We start from the raw sequence: 16735 nt of genomic DNA, 5'->3' as shown, positions 1-16735 counted from the left end.
GGTAGTATTATGAGAGATACTGGATATCACAGGTGGGTAGAATCTTTTCAACCTTTTTCTGTATCCCATACAAAATAGTTTGATTGGGATTGAAACATGGAGGAACTCAAGGAATTTCACTCATGGAGTTAGTTAAAAATAGGTTCCTTTAAGATGACTTGTCATTCTGTGGTGAAGCTCATACATTTTGTCATTTTAAAATCTTACTCAGATATTTGTTTGTATAAGGCATTTTATTTGGCATGTACAGCTTCTCCAGGAAGAACTAGAATGACAGCATGTGCAGTGACATACTGATTTTTATTTACTTGCTTGTAACTGAGAGTCCCATTATAATTCTGAAGGTGGAATAGTTGCTGAGATGTGTTTTCTGGTGGTATCTTGTAGAAGTTGTGTTGGGTTTAAAATCCCATAGCATTTTTATTGGTGGTCTTCAGAGTAGACTTTATTGCTCCAGTTAGCAAATGAGCTAGGATTAATATAGGAGGGAAATAATGGATAGTGGAGGGCCTGAATCACTTGATTAAACTGAATGTGAAGAGTATGGCTTTTCACCAAGTACAAATACAAACGTGCATGTGTCTCTGAAGGGTTCTTTCCTTGTGTTTTTCAGTGCCTTTTAGGCCTATGAAGGACAAGTTTCTTGGTCATTGCTGTGTTCACTGCACTGGATGTTCTGGGCTGTAGACTAGTCCTCTCCAGCTGTGGTCTGCAGACTGGGTGCTTTCTGAGTAGCTAGGCTAGTAAGCAGGCAGTTTATGCACAGGGCCTTAGTAAGTGGTATTTTAAAAATAAAATAACTGAAAATCCCATCCAGTTCACAAAAGGTTTTGGAGGTAAATGGTAGTTGGTTTCCACACATATGCCCCCCACCTGCTTTGTGTGGGTTTTTTAGTTTGTATTTTGAATCATAGACAGGCTAGTGCTAGTGTGGAGTAGCAACTTTCTAGGAAGGAAAGATGGCTCAAGTAGCTCTGCTTTGAAGTAACTTGTTGCCTTTACAGTTTCACAATCGAAACAACTTGCCTTTGGAAACAGCTCACTAGAATGAGAAGACTAGGTAAAGTTCTACCATTATTTGTATGCTGTCAGACCTTCCTGTTGTAGGTGTGTAAACAGAGCTACTGTTTAAAACCCGACCCACAAAACAGTAAAGATGGGCTAGGTGTGTGATAGTCTTGAGTTTCTGAGAAGCAGAGATTCAGAGAAAAAGTGGAAGAGGGATCAGGATATGTTAGCTGAACACAAGCTCCAGGTGTATGCCAGTGTACTTGGAAAGGGCTAAGTGTGGAGCATAGAACACTTGTTCTGTTCCTGGCATTGTGAAAAACACTAGAAATTATCAGGACCCTGCAGGTATCGGTTAATGCACAAGATTTTAATGATAAGCTGAAGGGCTCAGTAATGACTAATGGTCAGAAAATAGCCCTTACGATAAAACATAAGCTAAATATAATTGAAAAAAGGAGGATGGAGAGGGGTAGCAATCATAGGCTGACAGAAATAGATTTGATCATTTGATTCTTTGATGTAGCAAATGAAGAACAGGATCCAGTGACTGAAAGAGCCACATGAATTCATACTGAAGTGATGCATGATTTTATATTGGAACACTTTCCAAGGACCATTTTGAATTCTGTTTCTAGAAACTTTTAAGTTGGGAGTGGTTTCGTACTCACAGTTGAGAAGTGATTCAGAGAATTCTTAACAATCAAGCCAAATCTTAAACAGAACAGAAAGGAGAATCTAGCTTTATAATGCCACTTGCCAAGAAACTGCTATACCTGAGTTTCTGCCTTTTGAGCTGTTTTCCAAAAGGTGACACAAGTTGATCTTGAGTCTGTTTGTCATTTTAGTTTCCCCAAACTAAATATCCAATTTCTAGGCTGAGGTGATGGGGCTGTGAAACTAGACAGAGCTAACTTCAGTTCTTATTTCTGGGAGAGCAGTGGCAGGTTGACCAGTGATAACTAGCTTGTCAACCAACTACTGTTTACACAGAAAATTATTTTAGTGGAGCCCCATTTTGGTAAATTGTTCTTAAGAGTGACTTGATTGGTTGCTTGTCTTTCATGTGAAGGCTTCTGAGAGTCCAAGGTATGCTGGTCCTTTTCAGAAATAGGCAGGAATTTAAACCAAGGGCCTGTCAGCTTATGTCTGGAGGGAGAACATTCTTCTTCCAGCAGATTGTTGATGAAGTTTCAGGATTATTTTTTAAAGTCTGATCAACTGCAAATACGATTTTTCAAGTAAAGAAACTTCTAAATGACACACCTGAGTTTTTTTCTCTGAGTACTTTTTTCAGCCCTGCTCACTTCTCCCCATATCTGTCACATACATATGCATAAATGCTTGTCCTGAAGATGTGTTACCATCTGAGTTAGAATAACTTTCCTTTTTGGATCACAGTAATTTTAACTATTACTTTTTAATATCCTTTCCATCTTACGTGCCTTTATAGTTTGTGTTCTAGCAATTCAGTCTTCTACTCCTTGAAAACATATGTTGGGTCTTGCTGTTGGTTAGCAACAGCTTTTCTGTGACAAGCAATGTCATTATTGAAGTCTGGTGAGAAGAATCCTTGCAGTACAGCTTTTTGATAGGTAGGCTTGTTTTGTTAAGTTGCAGTAACAGTTGTGGATTGGGAAGGCATTAATGAAGTCTTGTGAGATCATCAGGGGCTTGGTACAATTCTGCAGCCTTCTTTCCAGAGTTTTTCCTCAATTTATTTTCTTCTCGAATAGGCCAGTTAGTAGACTTCCAGGAAGCTACACTGAGCACTCCATTACTACAGGCTCTTGCTCTCAGTCTCTGAAGTCAGTTGTAAAGTTGCAGCTTCTTTCTGAAGCCTCTGAATGGTGGGTGGTATCCAGAGGTGTATCAGCTTCTCTGGGAGGGCAATAGCACTTTGAGCACACATAAATGACTATTGAGTGCCTCTTGCCTTCACCTCTGTCTTTGGAGTTGCTGTTCATCCTTCAGGTGGGGCACACTTCTTTGCTGCTGAACCCTAGGCAATGCTTTCTGGGCTCAAGTTGTGTAATGCTGACCCGCAGTCGCTGGAGTCCTGCGATGTATGCAGCTGCGCGGGGGATTTGGCGCCGCAGCATTGAAGTGATACGCGCTTCGGAGAGCTGAAGCACAGACTGCCGGGTGATGCCACCAGTGGTCTGTGATCAAACATGTAACAAATGCATGTGTAGGAAGATAGCTGCTGGAGAAACTTCTCTCCATTTTGTGCCAATATAGAAGCTTGAGTTGGAGCTATTGCACAGTATTACAACTTCTTTTATGTATTTATAAGACAGGTATTATATTGATTCAGAGAACATGTATTGGACTAGAAAAGTGTCTATTTTTTCCTCTTTAGAGATTACACCTTTGTGATTCTCACAGTTGCTTGAAGAGCTCTAAGAAATATTTGAAAAGCTTATCTGGCTTTGGGGAGAGTAAGTCCATAGCACTGGAATAAAACTTAACTGCATACTGGTAGTGCTCAGTGTTAGCTGTTGACCTCATGTAGTAGACATGACTTTTTACAGGTTTAAAGCTGCAAAAGCCATGAATCTAAGCTGAATTACTCAGCTATTAATTCTAATTTTGATTGACCAATTGAGTTAACATTCTTTAAAGATGCACATATTTTCCTGGAAACTTGTTTTGGTGTGTTTAGTGTGGGACAGTCTGTACTTGCTTATTATGGCTCTTATCTAGTCATTCCAGGTGCTGCAGCTGCATTAGGTAGGTATGCTTGTATATTTTGCCTTTTTTTTAGTGGGAAGCTATTGTTGCATTGGGCAGGTTGTTTTTTTCATCCTCTGCCTGTTTTATCTCATGATGAACTGTTATTTTGGTCATCAAGCAATGAAAAGTTCTACCTCCAAAGCAGTGGGGAACTGTCCCTTCTTTTTCACTTGCATGCTTTCCAGCCCTTTTCTTTTCCTTTTAAGTTCTTCCTTTGAAAAGGCAAACTGTCTTGCTCAGAGCTAGAAATGCGATTCTGATGAAATGCACATTCTTTTCAATAAAAATAATTGTGCTCCTGAAAGTAAAGCTTTTAATCCTTACCTTCAGAACTGCTTGCTTATTGCTGAGATCTCTTAGCTATTGCTTTTTCTTGTATTCAGTGTTAATGCGGTCCCTTATGCTCTTGGATTTCAGACTTTCTTTGGGCTTGTGAACAGTTAAGTCACAATAAAAATGCAATTGTTTTTACGGTGAATGAGAATAGCGAAGTTAAAGTTCAAAGTGTAGAATAAAATCAATATAGACTGATTTTTCTATTTCCACTTTGCATTTACACAAGCAGTAGTAAACCAATTTATGTATATTTACAATTGATTTTTTCCTCCTGAATATTCTTAATAGGAACTGTAGGGAAAATGACAAAAAAACCCACCTGCTTTTACTGTGCCAAGGGTTTTATGTTGTTTTCATTTATAAGTAATATTTTTGTAACTCAGCTTTGCCTTACTAGGTCTCTTAATTTGAACTTGTTTATAAAGCTGTTGCACAAGGCTAGTACTGCTTCATATAATAATAGAAACATGTGCATATCAGAAACATGTGAAACCTGTAAATTTACTTTGTGGCTGTTTTGTCCCAGATGTCTTTGTGGAGGTTTGGGGGAGCAAGAGCTCCTGTAGAACTTTGCCACCCTTTGTGTCTGGAAGGGTCCACTTGGGGTGCTGCACATGCATGAGAAGCCTGGTAGGCATCCTTGCAGAAATGGCCTGGTGTTGTCCACATCTCTTTATTCTGAAGAATTACATTATTGAAATTCTTTTTTCTTTAGCAGTTGTACTTTGTTTAGGTGAAGGACTACCTGCACAGCCTGAACTTAAACTTCTGTTTTCCAGTGTATCTGTATGGTGACAGTTACCTGTTAGCAATGAATTGTGCTCCTTGCTGGTTTCTGGCTGGTCAGTGGGCCTGCTATGTAGTCCAGGCCCTGGGAATCACCCAGTTCCCCACTACTCTGAGGAAGTAAGATGTTCTTAGTTAGGCGTGTAGCTAGGCAGTTCCGCTTGACTTTGACTTTACAGTTTTCAAGTGTACCAGTATGCCTTTCTGTAAAAGTGGCAGCTTTGACTCATGCCGTATCCCTGTCTGTATGTTAAAAAAAGCCTTAAATCAAGAAAAGGCTATAAATGTTGGGCAACCTTTGTGTGCTTTCTGTTCGTTTGTCATGGTGTTTTTGATGGCAGTGTTTTTTGCGCAACTTCTTTCAGCATTGCCCTTTGTTAAAAGACAGTTGTTTATTCCTGATTGTGAACTCTTTTTTTTCAACATGAAGACATAGGGGACTCTGTTTTACTCTGAAATAATACAGGCAGGTGTAATAGTTACCTCCATTTCTTGTTGGATTTCTACTTCTGTAATGAAAATTAAATCCTGCTTGTATAAGTCCTGTTTCAAGCGCATGAACTTAAATAGTTGTGCAAGAACTTTCTGAATTACTTGGTATAGATTCAGAACATAATGTGCTTTGATCTTGATCCTTTTCAGACTATGAGAAGACAAAGGAATGAAGTTGTTGTGGAGTTGAGAAAGGTGAGATGACCTAGCATTATTCTTACAGATGGTATTTGGCTATGTTTATATTTCATAAAATTTTCAGAGTTTTTGTTAAAGGCTTAAAAAATCCCCACCCCTATTATGTGTTCTTTCCATAGTCCAGTAAGATTATAATTATTAAGCTATCTATTTGTCTTTACAGATTCTGTGAAGGTAATTTAGCTTGGAAGGAAGTTCTAAAGTTACCATACCTTGTACTAGAAGTTCCTTATTATTTTTCCTAAAACCCAATTTTATCTGTAACCTATTGAAGGGAAGAATTCTTGCTCCTCCAGCTAGGTTTTCAATTCTAAAAACTTAGTAAAAAGACCCCTTGGTTTTTACTTTGAAAATGAGTTCCTGCTAATCTGTAGACAGAAAGCTATTTTTTTCCCCAAAACAGTAGTTCAACACAGAAATAAGAGTGGAAGAGTATGTGTGTGAAACTGGCACTGTTTAAATTGTTGGAAAACTAGCTCTTGAGACAAGTATTCATAACTTGAATAATTTTACTTATGAGATGAACAGAAAACTAGCCTTATGTTATAAATAATGATGGATAGGTTGTAATGTCAGTGTTGATGGATGTGTGCACGTGAAACTCCCAGCAAAAGTAGTTACTACTGTAGATGAAGTTGGGTGGAGGATTTTTCTAGGAAGAAGTGATTTTCAAAATGTGCTTCTCTATGTAGTCCTTTCCAACTAGTTGTGTGTTGGAAATTTTAACAGTATCAATGAAAGCATGTTTATGATGTGTGTCTAAAACAGAAGCTTCTATACCCTTCCTAACACCCTCCAAACCTCCAAAATCAAAGTTTTAAAGGTATTAAATAATTTTTCTTTTTAAGAACAAAAGAGATGAACATCTTCTAAAGAGGAGAAATGTTCCCCATGAAGATATCTGTGAAGATTCCGATATAGATGGTGACTTTAGAGTGGTAAGGATTAATTAACTGTCAAGCATGTCTTCTTTTTATGTATTTAAAATACATTTCTAATTTCTAACTGCCTTTGTCTCTGTTTTCTAGCAAAACACTTCTTTGGAGGCAATAGTACAGGTAAAAAATTTGAATTGTTTGAACATTCTTAATGTCATGGTGACAGACATGTGAAAAGTCTAAATTCTCTTTATTTTAGAATGCTTCAAGTGACAACCAGGGTATACAGTTAAGTGCTGTGCAGGCTGCAAGGTAAGAACACTTTTCTCAAATACACTATTTTTATTCTTATTTTATCATGCTCTTAAATTCAGATAATGTGTTCTAGCTTAACTAGAAAAAGTATGTCATTTACTGATTTCAGAAAGGTAAATTGATCGATAAAACTTCACCAAAAAAACCCAACAACCCGCCTAGTCTTCGAAATAGTCAGGTTTTTCATTATGTATAAAGACTAGGATTTATTAGTGTGATACTTGATGCTTCTCACAAGTAGAGTAAAATACACAATTAGGAGGACTATGAAGTCTTTAAGTACGGAAAGAACCAGCATAATCCTTTTTACAGTTTTGTCATGGATTAGGCCACTAAAACCACTTTTCACTTTAATAAGAATTCCATGTAGTTGAATATATTCAAGAAGTGATCTTAAAAATACTCTTAGAAACTTTGCTTGCATAAATTCAGTGTTTAACTGTCATTTTGTGAGCTACTGGGTGGGGTTTTTTGTTGTTGTAGCAGAAAGGTACAACTTTGTTTACCCTCTGTGGTCAAGGGGGTGGATTCAAGTGCAAGGGGAAACTTTAAGATCATAGGGAAGTCAGGTGAATTGGAAGTCACTTGACTTTTGCAAGTTAATGTGTTCAGAACTGATAGGGGCAAAGCCAGTTTCCATGCCCATTGCCACTGGGCAGTTTGCCTTCATTAAAAAGTTCCCTCAACTCAAGGTAGCATGTAGACCATGCTGCTTACTACAGCTGATCTAAACCAGGTTAGACTAAAGTACACTGAATTAAGCCTGATGTAAAATGAAATGGGCATGTCCATGTGGATTTCACTATTGTAACCATCAATTTAAAATTGAAAACTAATTTAAAATCAAGGCAATGTAGTTTACATTTCTGAAAAGGCACTAAGGTACATTTTAGAGATGAAAACAAATGTTTTTGTCTTGAGTCTGTACCATGCTTTGGTCTGAAGGCGAAACAGGAAGGAGAAATCTTGCCTGGGTCTAACCCCCAGAACATACGACTGGAATATGAGGAGTGGAAGAGTGATTAGAAGTGCTTAAGAAAAGCAAAACCCAAACAACAACAAAAACATTCTCACACACACGCAACCCCCCACCACCCTCAAGTTTTATTTATATATTCTTGTAGTAGAGTTCCCTACCTGTGTGAGCAGGTAGTCTGTGAGTAGACTGCATGATGATTGTTTTGTCACTGTACAAAAATCAGGATTAAGATTCTGCAAGTACACATTTGTTCCTTATTTTTATAAGCTTGTGTAAATTGTCTTCACTTCCAAAAGGAATCTCCTTTACTTAGTTGGAAGTTGAAGATGCATATATGATTATTACAAGAGCCTTCACATAATCTGGGTTCACATTCTCACTATTGTGATGACTTAGTTTTCTGAGGTATTTTGTTCTGCAGCTCTTGCTCTTCATCTCCTGTTCTTTTGCCCGTTTAACACACCACTGATAACTTTCAGGGTAGCGCAGCAGTGAAAAGTTGGTTTCTAGTTTCTGTGTTCTTCAGGCCTTCTGCGTGTTTGTGAATAGGCTGGTATGTGAAGACATGACTGTATATAATCTCTCTTCCCACTGCTAGTAGAAGTTTGGTGTGACAGCCCAAGTTGTTGCCTCCAAGAAGTTTCCTCCATTCTCCTGCATTCCTTAGCTGTAGAAAGGTGAAGCTAAAGTGATTGAAAACTGAAATTTGTACACTTCTGTTCTTTGCAGTAGTACTTTGTGAATCCTTGCTGTCTGACGTTATGACCTTAGTAAAGAAACAAGTTTCTGCCTTTCCCATCAAAGCAGCCATATTTTGTTAATCTCCCATGTTGGGTGGAGGAGGAAGAAGCTTTAGGAGGGTGTAACTGAGTAACTAGTGATGTTTATTTTACTGACTGGTAATAAACTTCAAAAGTAGTCAAAGAAAACATGGCAACTGAAATGGGCAATGAATATAATGACTTCAGTTTTTCAGTAGTTCAGTTTTTCAATTTTGAGGACTAGTTATTGTTGCTTAAAGTGGAGAAAACAAATCCTGCTTGGTCTTTGAGAGTATGAAACACACTGGGGAAACACTTCCCAGCCCAGAAGGTAGTGCAGCACTGGAACAGTTTGTCAGGGGAGATTGTTGGATCGCTGTGCTTGGAGGTTTCCAAAACTAAACCAAGGGAAGCCATTACTGACCTGATCTAGTGTGGGCAGTAATCCCACTTTGAGTGGGAGGGTTGAGCTAGACAGCCTCCAGAGATCCTTTACAGTCATGACTTCTCATTCTGTGATTTGCCTGTTAAGCCTTGTGTTTTCTCCTTTTCCTAAACAGAAAACTGCTTTCCAGTGATCGCAATCCACCAATTGACGATCTAATAAAATCAGGAATATTACCTATTTTAGTGCACTGTCTTGAAAGAGATGACAAGTGAGTATTTCTGAAACTCCAGAATGTTTTAATTGTTGCCAGAATTCTTGGTATTTAGCTAATGTGCCTATGGCATCTGATTTGAAAACTCATTTAACAATATTTTTTTTTCTTACTTTGCAGTCCTTCTTTACAGTTTGAAGCTGCATGGGCTTTGACAAACATTGCCTCTGGAACCTCTGAGCAAACACAGGCAGTAGTTCAATCTAGTAAGTCCCAACAGTATTTGATCATTGATAAAGCACACACTGTAGCTTCCACAAAAATAAGATCATCTGAATGATACTGTAAAGAGCATCCACACTCCTGTTCCTCTCTCTCAAGCATGTTCACCAATCCACATGTTAGGGTTGGTCCTTTCATGCGATAGCCAGGATGGTTGAAATTGAGTTGTCAATCACAGGCACGTCGCTGAAGGACCTGCCCATGAAGTCTCCTGCCAGATGTTCTACCTCTTCTCTGGCAAGCAGCATCAGTTGAAGCGCACACCTGCTTTTGTTCTTCATTTTCTCAGATTTTAAATTCATTTGGGTTTCCCAATGGTGAGTAATGTCTTCTGGAAACTCACACTATTTTAGCAGAGTCGATATCTGCTGGTTTCCAGTTTTCAAACTTCAAAAAACCCAACAAAAAAACTTGAAACAAAACCAAACAAAAAAAAAAAACCACCTAAAAAAACTCCCATGGAGGGATTTCCTATCTTACTGTGAAGAGGGAGGAAAAGATGCGGACCAAGTTCAGAGGGTGCTTGACATCGAATTCTCTTACAAACTGAAGTTGAAGAAAAAACGCTGTCCTTTATATTTTGAGGAATCTGAAGCACGGAAAGGAGTTGTTGTTGGACTTGGAATCTGAGTTGCCAAGCAAAGCAAACCTTCTTCTGTACTCTAAACATGTCCTAAGTCAAAGTAGTATTTGTGTTGATAAAGCAGAATTTAGGAGAAGTGTCTGCAGACTTTTGAAGTCAATGAATAAAACAGCAGAGCTTCTTGAGACCTATGGAAGAAGCAAACATACAGTAAAACAAACTTTTGTCTAAAATTTATGGAAAAAAAATCCATTAAACTTATATTATGTGAGATACCAGTAGCTTTAATGGTTGGAATCAGTGTTATATTGCAGTGCATGCTGCTGATACCATTAAACATGCTGTGCTTCCAACAATGAAGAGACATAGAATTACGTGTGATCTTTTTTGTGTGTTTTCCCCCACCACAACCATCATATATTGACTTTTTAGAACTACTTGGAACTGTTATTCAATATAGTAAGTACAGTTTCTAAGACATGTGGTGGTGTGTTTGTTGAAATGTCAATGTTTGTTATATTCCATGGCTGGCTTTTTCTCTTCAGTGATCAAAGAAGATTGTTTCTTTTTTGTTGTTAGTGCTAACCGGTTACAGGCTTCTCACAAACTGTGTATTATTGGCTTTATGCTTAGGAAAAAAAAGAAGTATTCATAAGAAAGCTCTTAGCACTATCTTCTCTGTTAAATGGCTGCATGTGTTTCAGAAATCTTTAAATGGAAAAATAGGTTAATTCTCCACAGCAGATGTGAAGGAATTTAAGGCAGGCAGCTTCAGCTTAAAGGATTCTTTTTTCTAAATGGGAATGTATGTTTTGAGATTGCTTTGGTTGCAAGGTCAGTTGCCTTTTGCTTTTACAAACTCTGTGTTAAGAGCCTGTTAACTTTGGTATAGCTTGGATTTGACCATTATAGTATGCATCTTTGCTCATACTTTTAACTTCCCTTTTTCTCATCCTCCTCCTCCTCTTCCTTTCCCAGTTGCATCCTCAGTTTTCTTTTGGAAATCTAATGAATGTATAATCTGTCCCACACCTCTGATCTGGAACACTTCTTTTTATTTAAACCTGCCTTATCAGTGGATGAAAGATGAGTACCAAGTGTAGTAGTTTTTTCAGTGATGATCTCTGATTTAGCTAGGTCTGCATGTATGCACTGTGTTAGCCAATTGAATAGCTATAATGTAAGAAACTATGGTTTATATCTTGCAATGATTTATTTCAATGAAAAAGGTGGTCTGCTGTAATCTTTCCAAAACTACTTACGAATATGCTTGCTGGGGACGCTTTTTCTACAGGCATACAGGCATTGTAAAGTACTTTTATTTAGTAGGAAATATGGAATCTATTGTGATTTGTTATTTCTCTAGCAAAACATGATTTACATTGAGAGAATCTCGCTAAAACTATGAGCCTCTCGAAATGTGACCTAAAGTAAGTGACTGTTTCATACAGACTAATCTGTCATAGCAAATCATGTAAGCGAGCGCATTTCATGCTGGTGATAAGAGTCCTAAGGATCAGTTATCTAAATGTGGTGCATGTAGAATGTGTTTGAAACACTGGTTTAGCTTTAGTTCTAAATATTGGGAGCATTCTCCTGTCTGACACCAACATAGGGTAGAAGAGTAGCTGCCTTGATAACAGTTGTGGAGTTCTGTGTGTTGCCTTCTGAATCCCTTTCTTACTGCTCAGTCAGTTGGCTTTTTTCTGAACAGTCTCTTCTGAAGTGGTCAGTTAGGTTATGCCAGTATGTTAGATAATGGGTCGCAAATTGAGTAGAGTCAAAACTTGTGATATAAAAGGAGACTTCACATTGAGGAATGCATCTATTAGCTTTCAGGAGACCAAGGTAACTAGATTTGTAGAAACGGCTACTGTTGCTGTACACGTACCTTCATAACGGTTATCAAAAGATACTGCATGCAGAGTTGGAAATGTTAGGGAAAAGTACACAATGGCCTGGTGCTTAGTAGTGCATCTGTATTGGCAGCAGAGGTTCTTTTGGTGCAGTTTACCTTGCACAGCTACTTGTGTGTGCTTGATCAACCAGATTTCCTGGTGGTAGAGCCACAGGTGAAGTTGTGCACTGAAGTGCGGCCTGGAGCTCTGCACTGGCAATGTATACAGAAGATCCCTCAGTAGTTAGCTTTCTGCAAGTACTAGGACCAGCGACTGGCACATACTTTACTACTAGTAAAGATGTGATGGAGGCGTATGAGGTACTGTAAATCAGTAAGATTGAAACAAATTAAATTCCTGTCCTGCCTTCTTCACTACGTTACCAGTCAATAACGTAGATGTGTACCTGCTCACTGTTAAGTAGGCAAATTTGAGCAAGTGAGGTTGGTCTTAAACAGTTACTGCTTTGCTGTTGGTTCTGATAGAAATAACACAGAATTTCTAAATTCAATACATATAACTAAATTTGGAGTCCTGACAAGCTTCAGTAAGCATTTGAGACTTGCAAACAAATTAAAATGCTGGGTTATTTTAAGAGTTGCTTTAATAATATTCTGAAATGTGGGCTCTGTAAGAAAGTGCAGTAAAGGAAGAATTGTTACAGCGTGGTTTATTTCAGTAAGAAGTTAGTAAAGTTTTGACCAATACTTAACCAGGAGAAAAATTTCTCATGCAGTACTGAAACTTAAAAGCTGATTATGTGAACTATTTTGTCTTTTGAGAGATGTATTTAAACTTCAGTTTACTCAACAGTTGCATGGGGTTTTGTTTGTATCTTTCAGATGCTGTGCCACTTTTTCTGAGACTGCTGCATTCACCTCATCAAAATGTTTGTGAGCAAGCTGTATGGGCTCTAGGAAATATCATAGGTTTGTGTTACTCCTGCTGCTAAAAACTTCTAAGTTCCTTTTGGTATTGAATGAATAAAATAGGTAGGGTTTTGTGTCTTAAATTTGGAGGTGTTCAACTATGAGACAAAAGGCAGCTGTTAGACTGGCAGTTACCCTGTTCTTCCTCTTGTCTCTGTTGTGTATCAATGGTGTGTACCCAAAACCACATGCCTACATACTTTCTCTCCAGGTACAGGAAAAAGAATTACTGGCAAACAGATGTGCAGATTGTTAAAACAAAAACTGTTCTGCATTGAGTTCTGAAGTTTTGCTTGAGCTTACATACATTGTGTTGAATTCAAGATAAGTTGTGATCATTCGATCTTTCATTTGATTTTTCTTTTTGTGCAAGTATTAGCTTGGTGGTTTACAGCCCTGACTATGTTTGTAGTGCTTGAGGACTAATACTGGTTCTGACATACTGGGATTTCGGCAGTCTGATGTTTTAGAAATGCCTAGTCCTTAAGAGGGAGACCAACAAAATCACAGTATTGCAACTGCCTGAAGCTGTTAGTGATATGTGTGCAGTACAAGTCAGATGCTGCTTTCGAGTCAATGGTAGTGATACCTAGGCAGTGATGAAAGTGTGGTTATCTTTCAGATATGAAGATGACAGTATCTGTTCAGGCAATTTTCACCTACTCTTGGGATATTTTAGTATTGATTATAAACTTTGCAAAGGGATCTTCAGGAATACATTGGGCTATCAACTGTTCTCGGTGGTTTGGCATTGTCTACCACCACCCCAGCCTGTACATCTGTTATAAATTATGGGACACCTTTTCTGTTAAGAATTTAGCTATATTTAGTGATTAGTTCAAAATGCAGCAATTAGGGAGGCAGCCACAGGTCTTTCTAAAGCTCTATATAAATGTCTTTATGATGGATGTATATCTAGAGGTACATATCTCTGTACTTACATGCGTCTTTCCAAGGCAAATATTCTTTAACCTTCTATGCATTTTAAATAGCTGAAGTTTAAGTGTGCAGATGTCAGATTTTTTGTGAATGGTGTACGATGATCTTTTTCTTCGTAATCCTTTCTCTCAAACAGGTGATGGACCCCAGTGTAGAGATTACGTTATTAGTCTTGGAGTAGTGAAACCACTGCTGTCCTTCATCAGCCCATCTATTCCCATAACTTTCTTAAGAAATGTTACTTGGGTCATGGTCAATTTGTGCCGTCACAAAGATCCTCCACCGCCGATGGAAACCATTCAGGAGGTGACTGAATTATTCACTGTTCAGTGTAAATAAACTGAAATTGAGTGTCTGCCTGACTTAAAAATAACGCAGATGCTTTTTTCCCTCCTTAGATCCTTCCAGCGCTCTGTGTTTTAATTCACCACACAGATGTAAATGTAAGTAATGGCACTTAAAGCCAGTTTTGTGTTCTGGTATATTTTTCTAGCTGAAGTATAAAGCTTTTCATAATTAACTTTTTTCATTCAAAAGAATATCCCTTTTGTTACTGCAGACTTAATTTGGTATCTTCTAACTGCTTATTTTTAAGTATCAGTTATGATTTTTTGCCTGGTATTTCTCTGTATCTTTGCAAATATTCACCTACATGTAATTTCCATACACTTACAAATAAAACGCATTTTCAGTTACATTTCTGTGAACATTCATGTGCAGATACAAGATTTTTTTTTGACTAGCATGTAAGTTTGCGGTTGCAATAAAAAACTAAATGAAAGAGAAACTACTGTCTGCATATGTAAAATGTTAGCTTTAGATATAATTTGAGGTATTAAATATGAATATTAGGTTATTTTAATAGTGAAGTAAATGAGCAAGGCTACTGAAATTATGAAATAAGTTAGCTTTTTGCCTAAGCAAGCTGGAATGGTTTAACTTTCTTTGCTTTCTAGTGAAGTTGTAGCTCAGTTGTCTTAAGTTATTGGCAATAGAGCTGTAACAAAATATATGTAAGTGTATTAACTAATGTTTGCATAGTAATTATAGTATTTCATTTCTTGTATGTAAGTAGGTGAAATTAAGTTTACTTGAATTTTTTTGAAACAGCTGTATTTGTGAATCAGTTGAGAGTTGCCAGCTGAAACAATGCTCGCTCGTTGTCTTTGTAAGCTGTCACTTGAAATGTTCAGATTTACTGCTCTTTAAATTGGCTTTTCTGTGTGTGAATACATGCATGTATGCACAGAGAGGAAATTCAGTCTAGGTGCTGCTGTGCCAGATGTTTAACAAAATATCACAGCTTTTTCTTAAACTTTGGACTGCCAAGAAAAAAATTAACTTGATGCCATAGGATGTACATTGGTCTGAGAGTACCAAATGCTCATCGTTTAATATTTGCTAGGGCTTTATCTCCCTTCCAGGGTGAGTCTTTCCTATCTCACATTGTGTACCAGTACTTCATGAAAAGAGCAGAAATAATGGAATTGCTTTTATATCCTTCAGAATTTAAGCTGTAGTGAGCAGTTTAGCTGTTGGTTGGCCGTTTTTTTAATCTCTGTGTGTTCTTTGGAGCTAGAACAGGTTGAACAGCAGTTGTATTTCAAACTTGTGTAGAGCGGAATGTATGAAGCTTGTAGAACAAAGTGGGGTTTTGCTGTATTGTGTCAATTCTGGCTTCACAATGAGAATTTTTTAACTTGTTTTGTGAGACTTGTGATATTTCTGTACTATTTAAAAATAAATGTTTTTACTATTAGATATTAGTAGATACAGTCTGGGCGCTCTCATATCTAACGGATGCTGGCAATGAACAGATCCAGATGGTGATAGACTCCGGAATAGTACCACATTTGGTTCCTCTTCTCAGTCATCAAGAAGTTAAAGTGCAAGTAAGTTTAGATAACTTTAAGGAAGTGTTGTTCAAAATACAATACTAGAGAAAGTAGTTACTTTCTTTTTGTAGTTCATGTTGAAGTTTGAACAATGTTAGAACAAACAAGTTTTTCCTGTGTGGTATAGCATTTGCATAAAAACTTTTGCTTTTTTAACTGTTGCCGTTTGAAAGTGTGTGCACAACCAGAAGAATCTTTGGTTAAAAGAGCTCTCTTTAAAGAAACTATTTTATTTCAGACTGCTGCACTGAGAGCTGTAGGAAACATTGTCACTGGTACCGATGAACAGACACAGGTAGTTCTGAATTGTGAAGCCCTTTCACATTTTCCAGCACTTCTGACACATCCCAAAGAAAAAATTAATAAGGTAAGTAACTGCAGAGATTGCACCCAATTGATAACTGTTTTATATGGGACTTGGCTGTTTCGGATTCCACATAATGTGGTGTGGTAGAGATTTGAGTAATCGAGCTTATACCAGTTCATGGCAAGAGCAGGCAGGGTGCTAAAATTTTTCTTGAAGTTAACAGCTGTAGAAAAATCTCTAAGGAGCTGCAAACTCATACTTGACAAGAATGTTGTTTCCTGATTCTTTCAATTGAATTTTTATTAAATTAAAGCTTTATCTTTTAATTCTGACTGTTGACTTAGAAGTTAGTTCCTGATATGTGAAATGTCACTTTAATTAAACTGACTCTCTTGGAAGTGATGAAATAGAGATAATTGGATGTCTCTTTGAATGGAGTGTGTGGGGGTGGGGGTAGGGAATGTGTGTGTGTATGCCTGCATGTATAGAAAAGGCTTTGAATGGGGGCACTGATAATGCAGTGCTGATTCCGGAGTGCATCTGAGGCATGTTGTTAAGTTCTGGGGTGCCACTTTACAACATTGCCAATGATTAAAGCCCAAAAGAAGCCCACCAGGATAAGCCTAGGCATCCGAAATCTCTGACAGGTTCATTAATGAAAGTGATCCTGTGATCTGATCTGAGAGACTCAGTTGAATGAAATGTGAGAATTTCTGAATCTCATGTTCAGAGAACTACTAATTAAAATGTTGTGAAGCCAGGTAAGTTGAGAGAAGGGGGTTGAGCAGGAGTGATGGAGAGTTTCTATGGAAGA

The 16735-nt window shown here is 37.8% G+C and overlaps 1 protein-coding gene and 1 long non-coding RNA gene across 2 annotated transcripts in view; one reads left to right on the top strand and one right to left on the bottom strand.

The window, feature by feature from the left end:
• The window catches only part of KPNA4 (karyopherin subunit alpha 4), a 28639-nt gene that overhangs the window by 4089 nt on the left and 7815 nt on the right, over positions 1-16735 (top strand). The window contains exons 2-12 of the mRNA XM_080408991.1: positions 5509-5553; positions 6405-6494; positions 6585-6614; positions 6694-6746; positions 9050-9145; positions 9269-9354; positions 12694-12780; positions 13856-14025; positions 14118-14162; positions 15480-15611; positions 15853-15981. Coding sequence (XP_080265117.1) covers positions 5509-5553; positions 6405-6494; positions 6585-6614; positions 6694-6746; positions 9050-9145; positions 9269-9354; positions 12694-12780; positions 13856-14025; positions 14118-14162; positions 15480-15611; positions 15853-15981 — 963 coding nt within the window. The remainder of the gene's footprint in view (positions 1-5508; positions 5554-6404; positions 6495-6584; positions 6615-6693; positions 6747-9049; positions 9146-9268; positions 9355-12693; positions 12781-13855; positions 14026-14117; positions 14163-15479; positions 15612-15852; positions 15982-16735) is intronic.
• On the bottom strand, positions 3841-5502 carry LOC308072330. Its single transcript, XR_013931633.1, has 2 exons — positions 4805-5502; positions 3841-4758 (listed from the first exon to the last, which is right to left on the bottom strand). It is a non-coding gene; the product is annotated as an uncharacterized lncRNA (long non-coding RNA).

The sequence above is a fragment of the Falco punctatus genome, assembly GCF_963210335.1.
Source record: "Falco punctatus genome assembly, chromosome: 13".
In the NCBI taxonomy this organism is placed as follows: domain Eukaryota; kingdom Metazoa; phylum Chordata; class Aves; order Falconiformes; family Falconidae; genus Falco; species Falco punctatus.
Note: the sequence above shows the minus strand (reverse complement) of the source record. Positions and strands in the feature narration are given on the sequence as shown.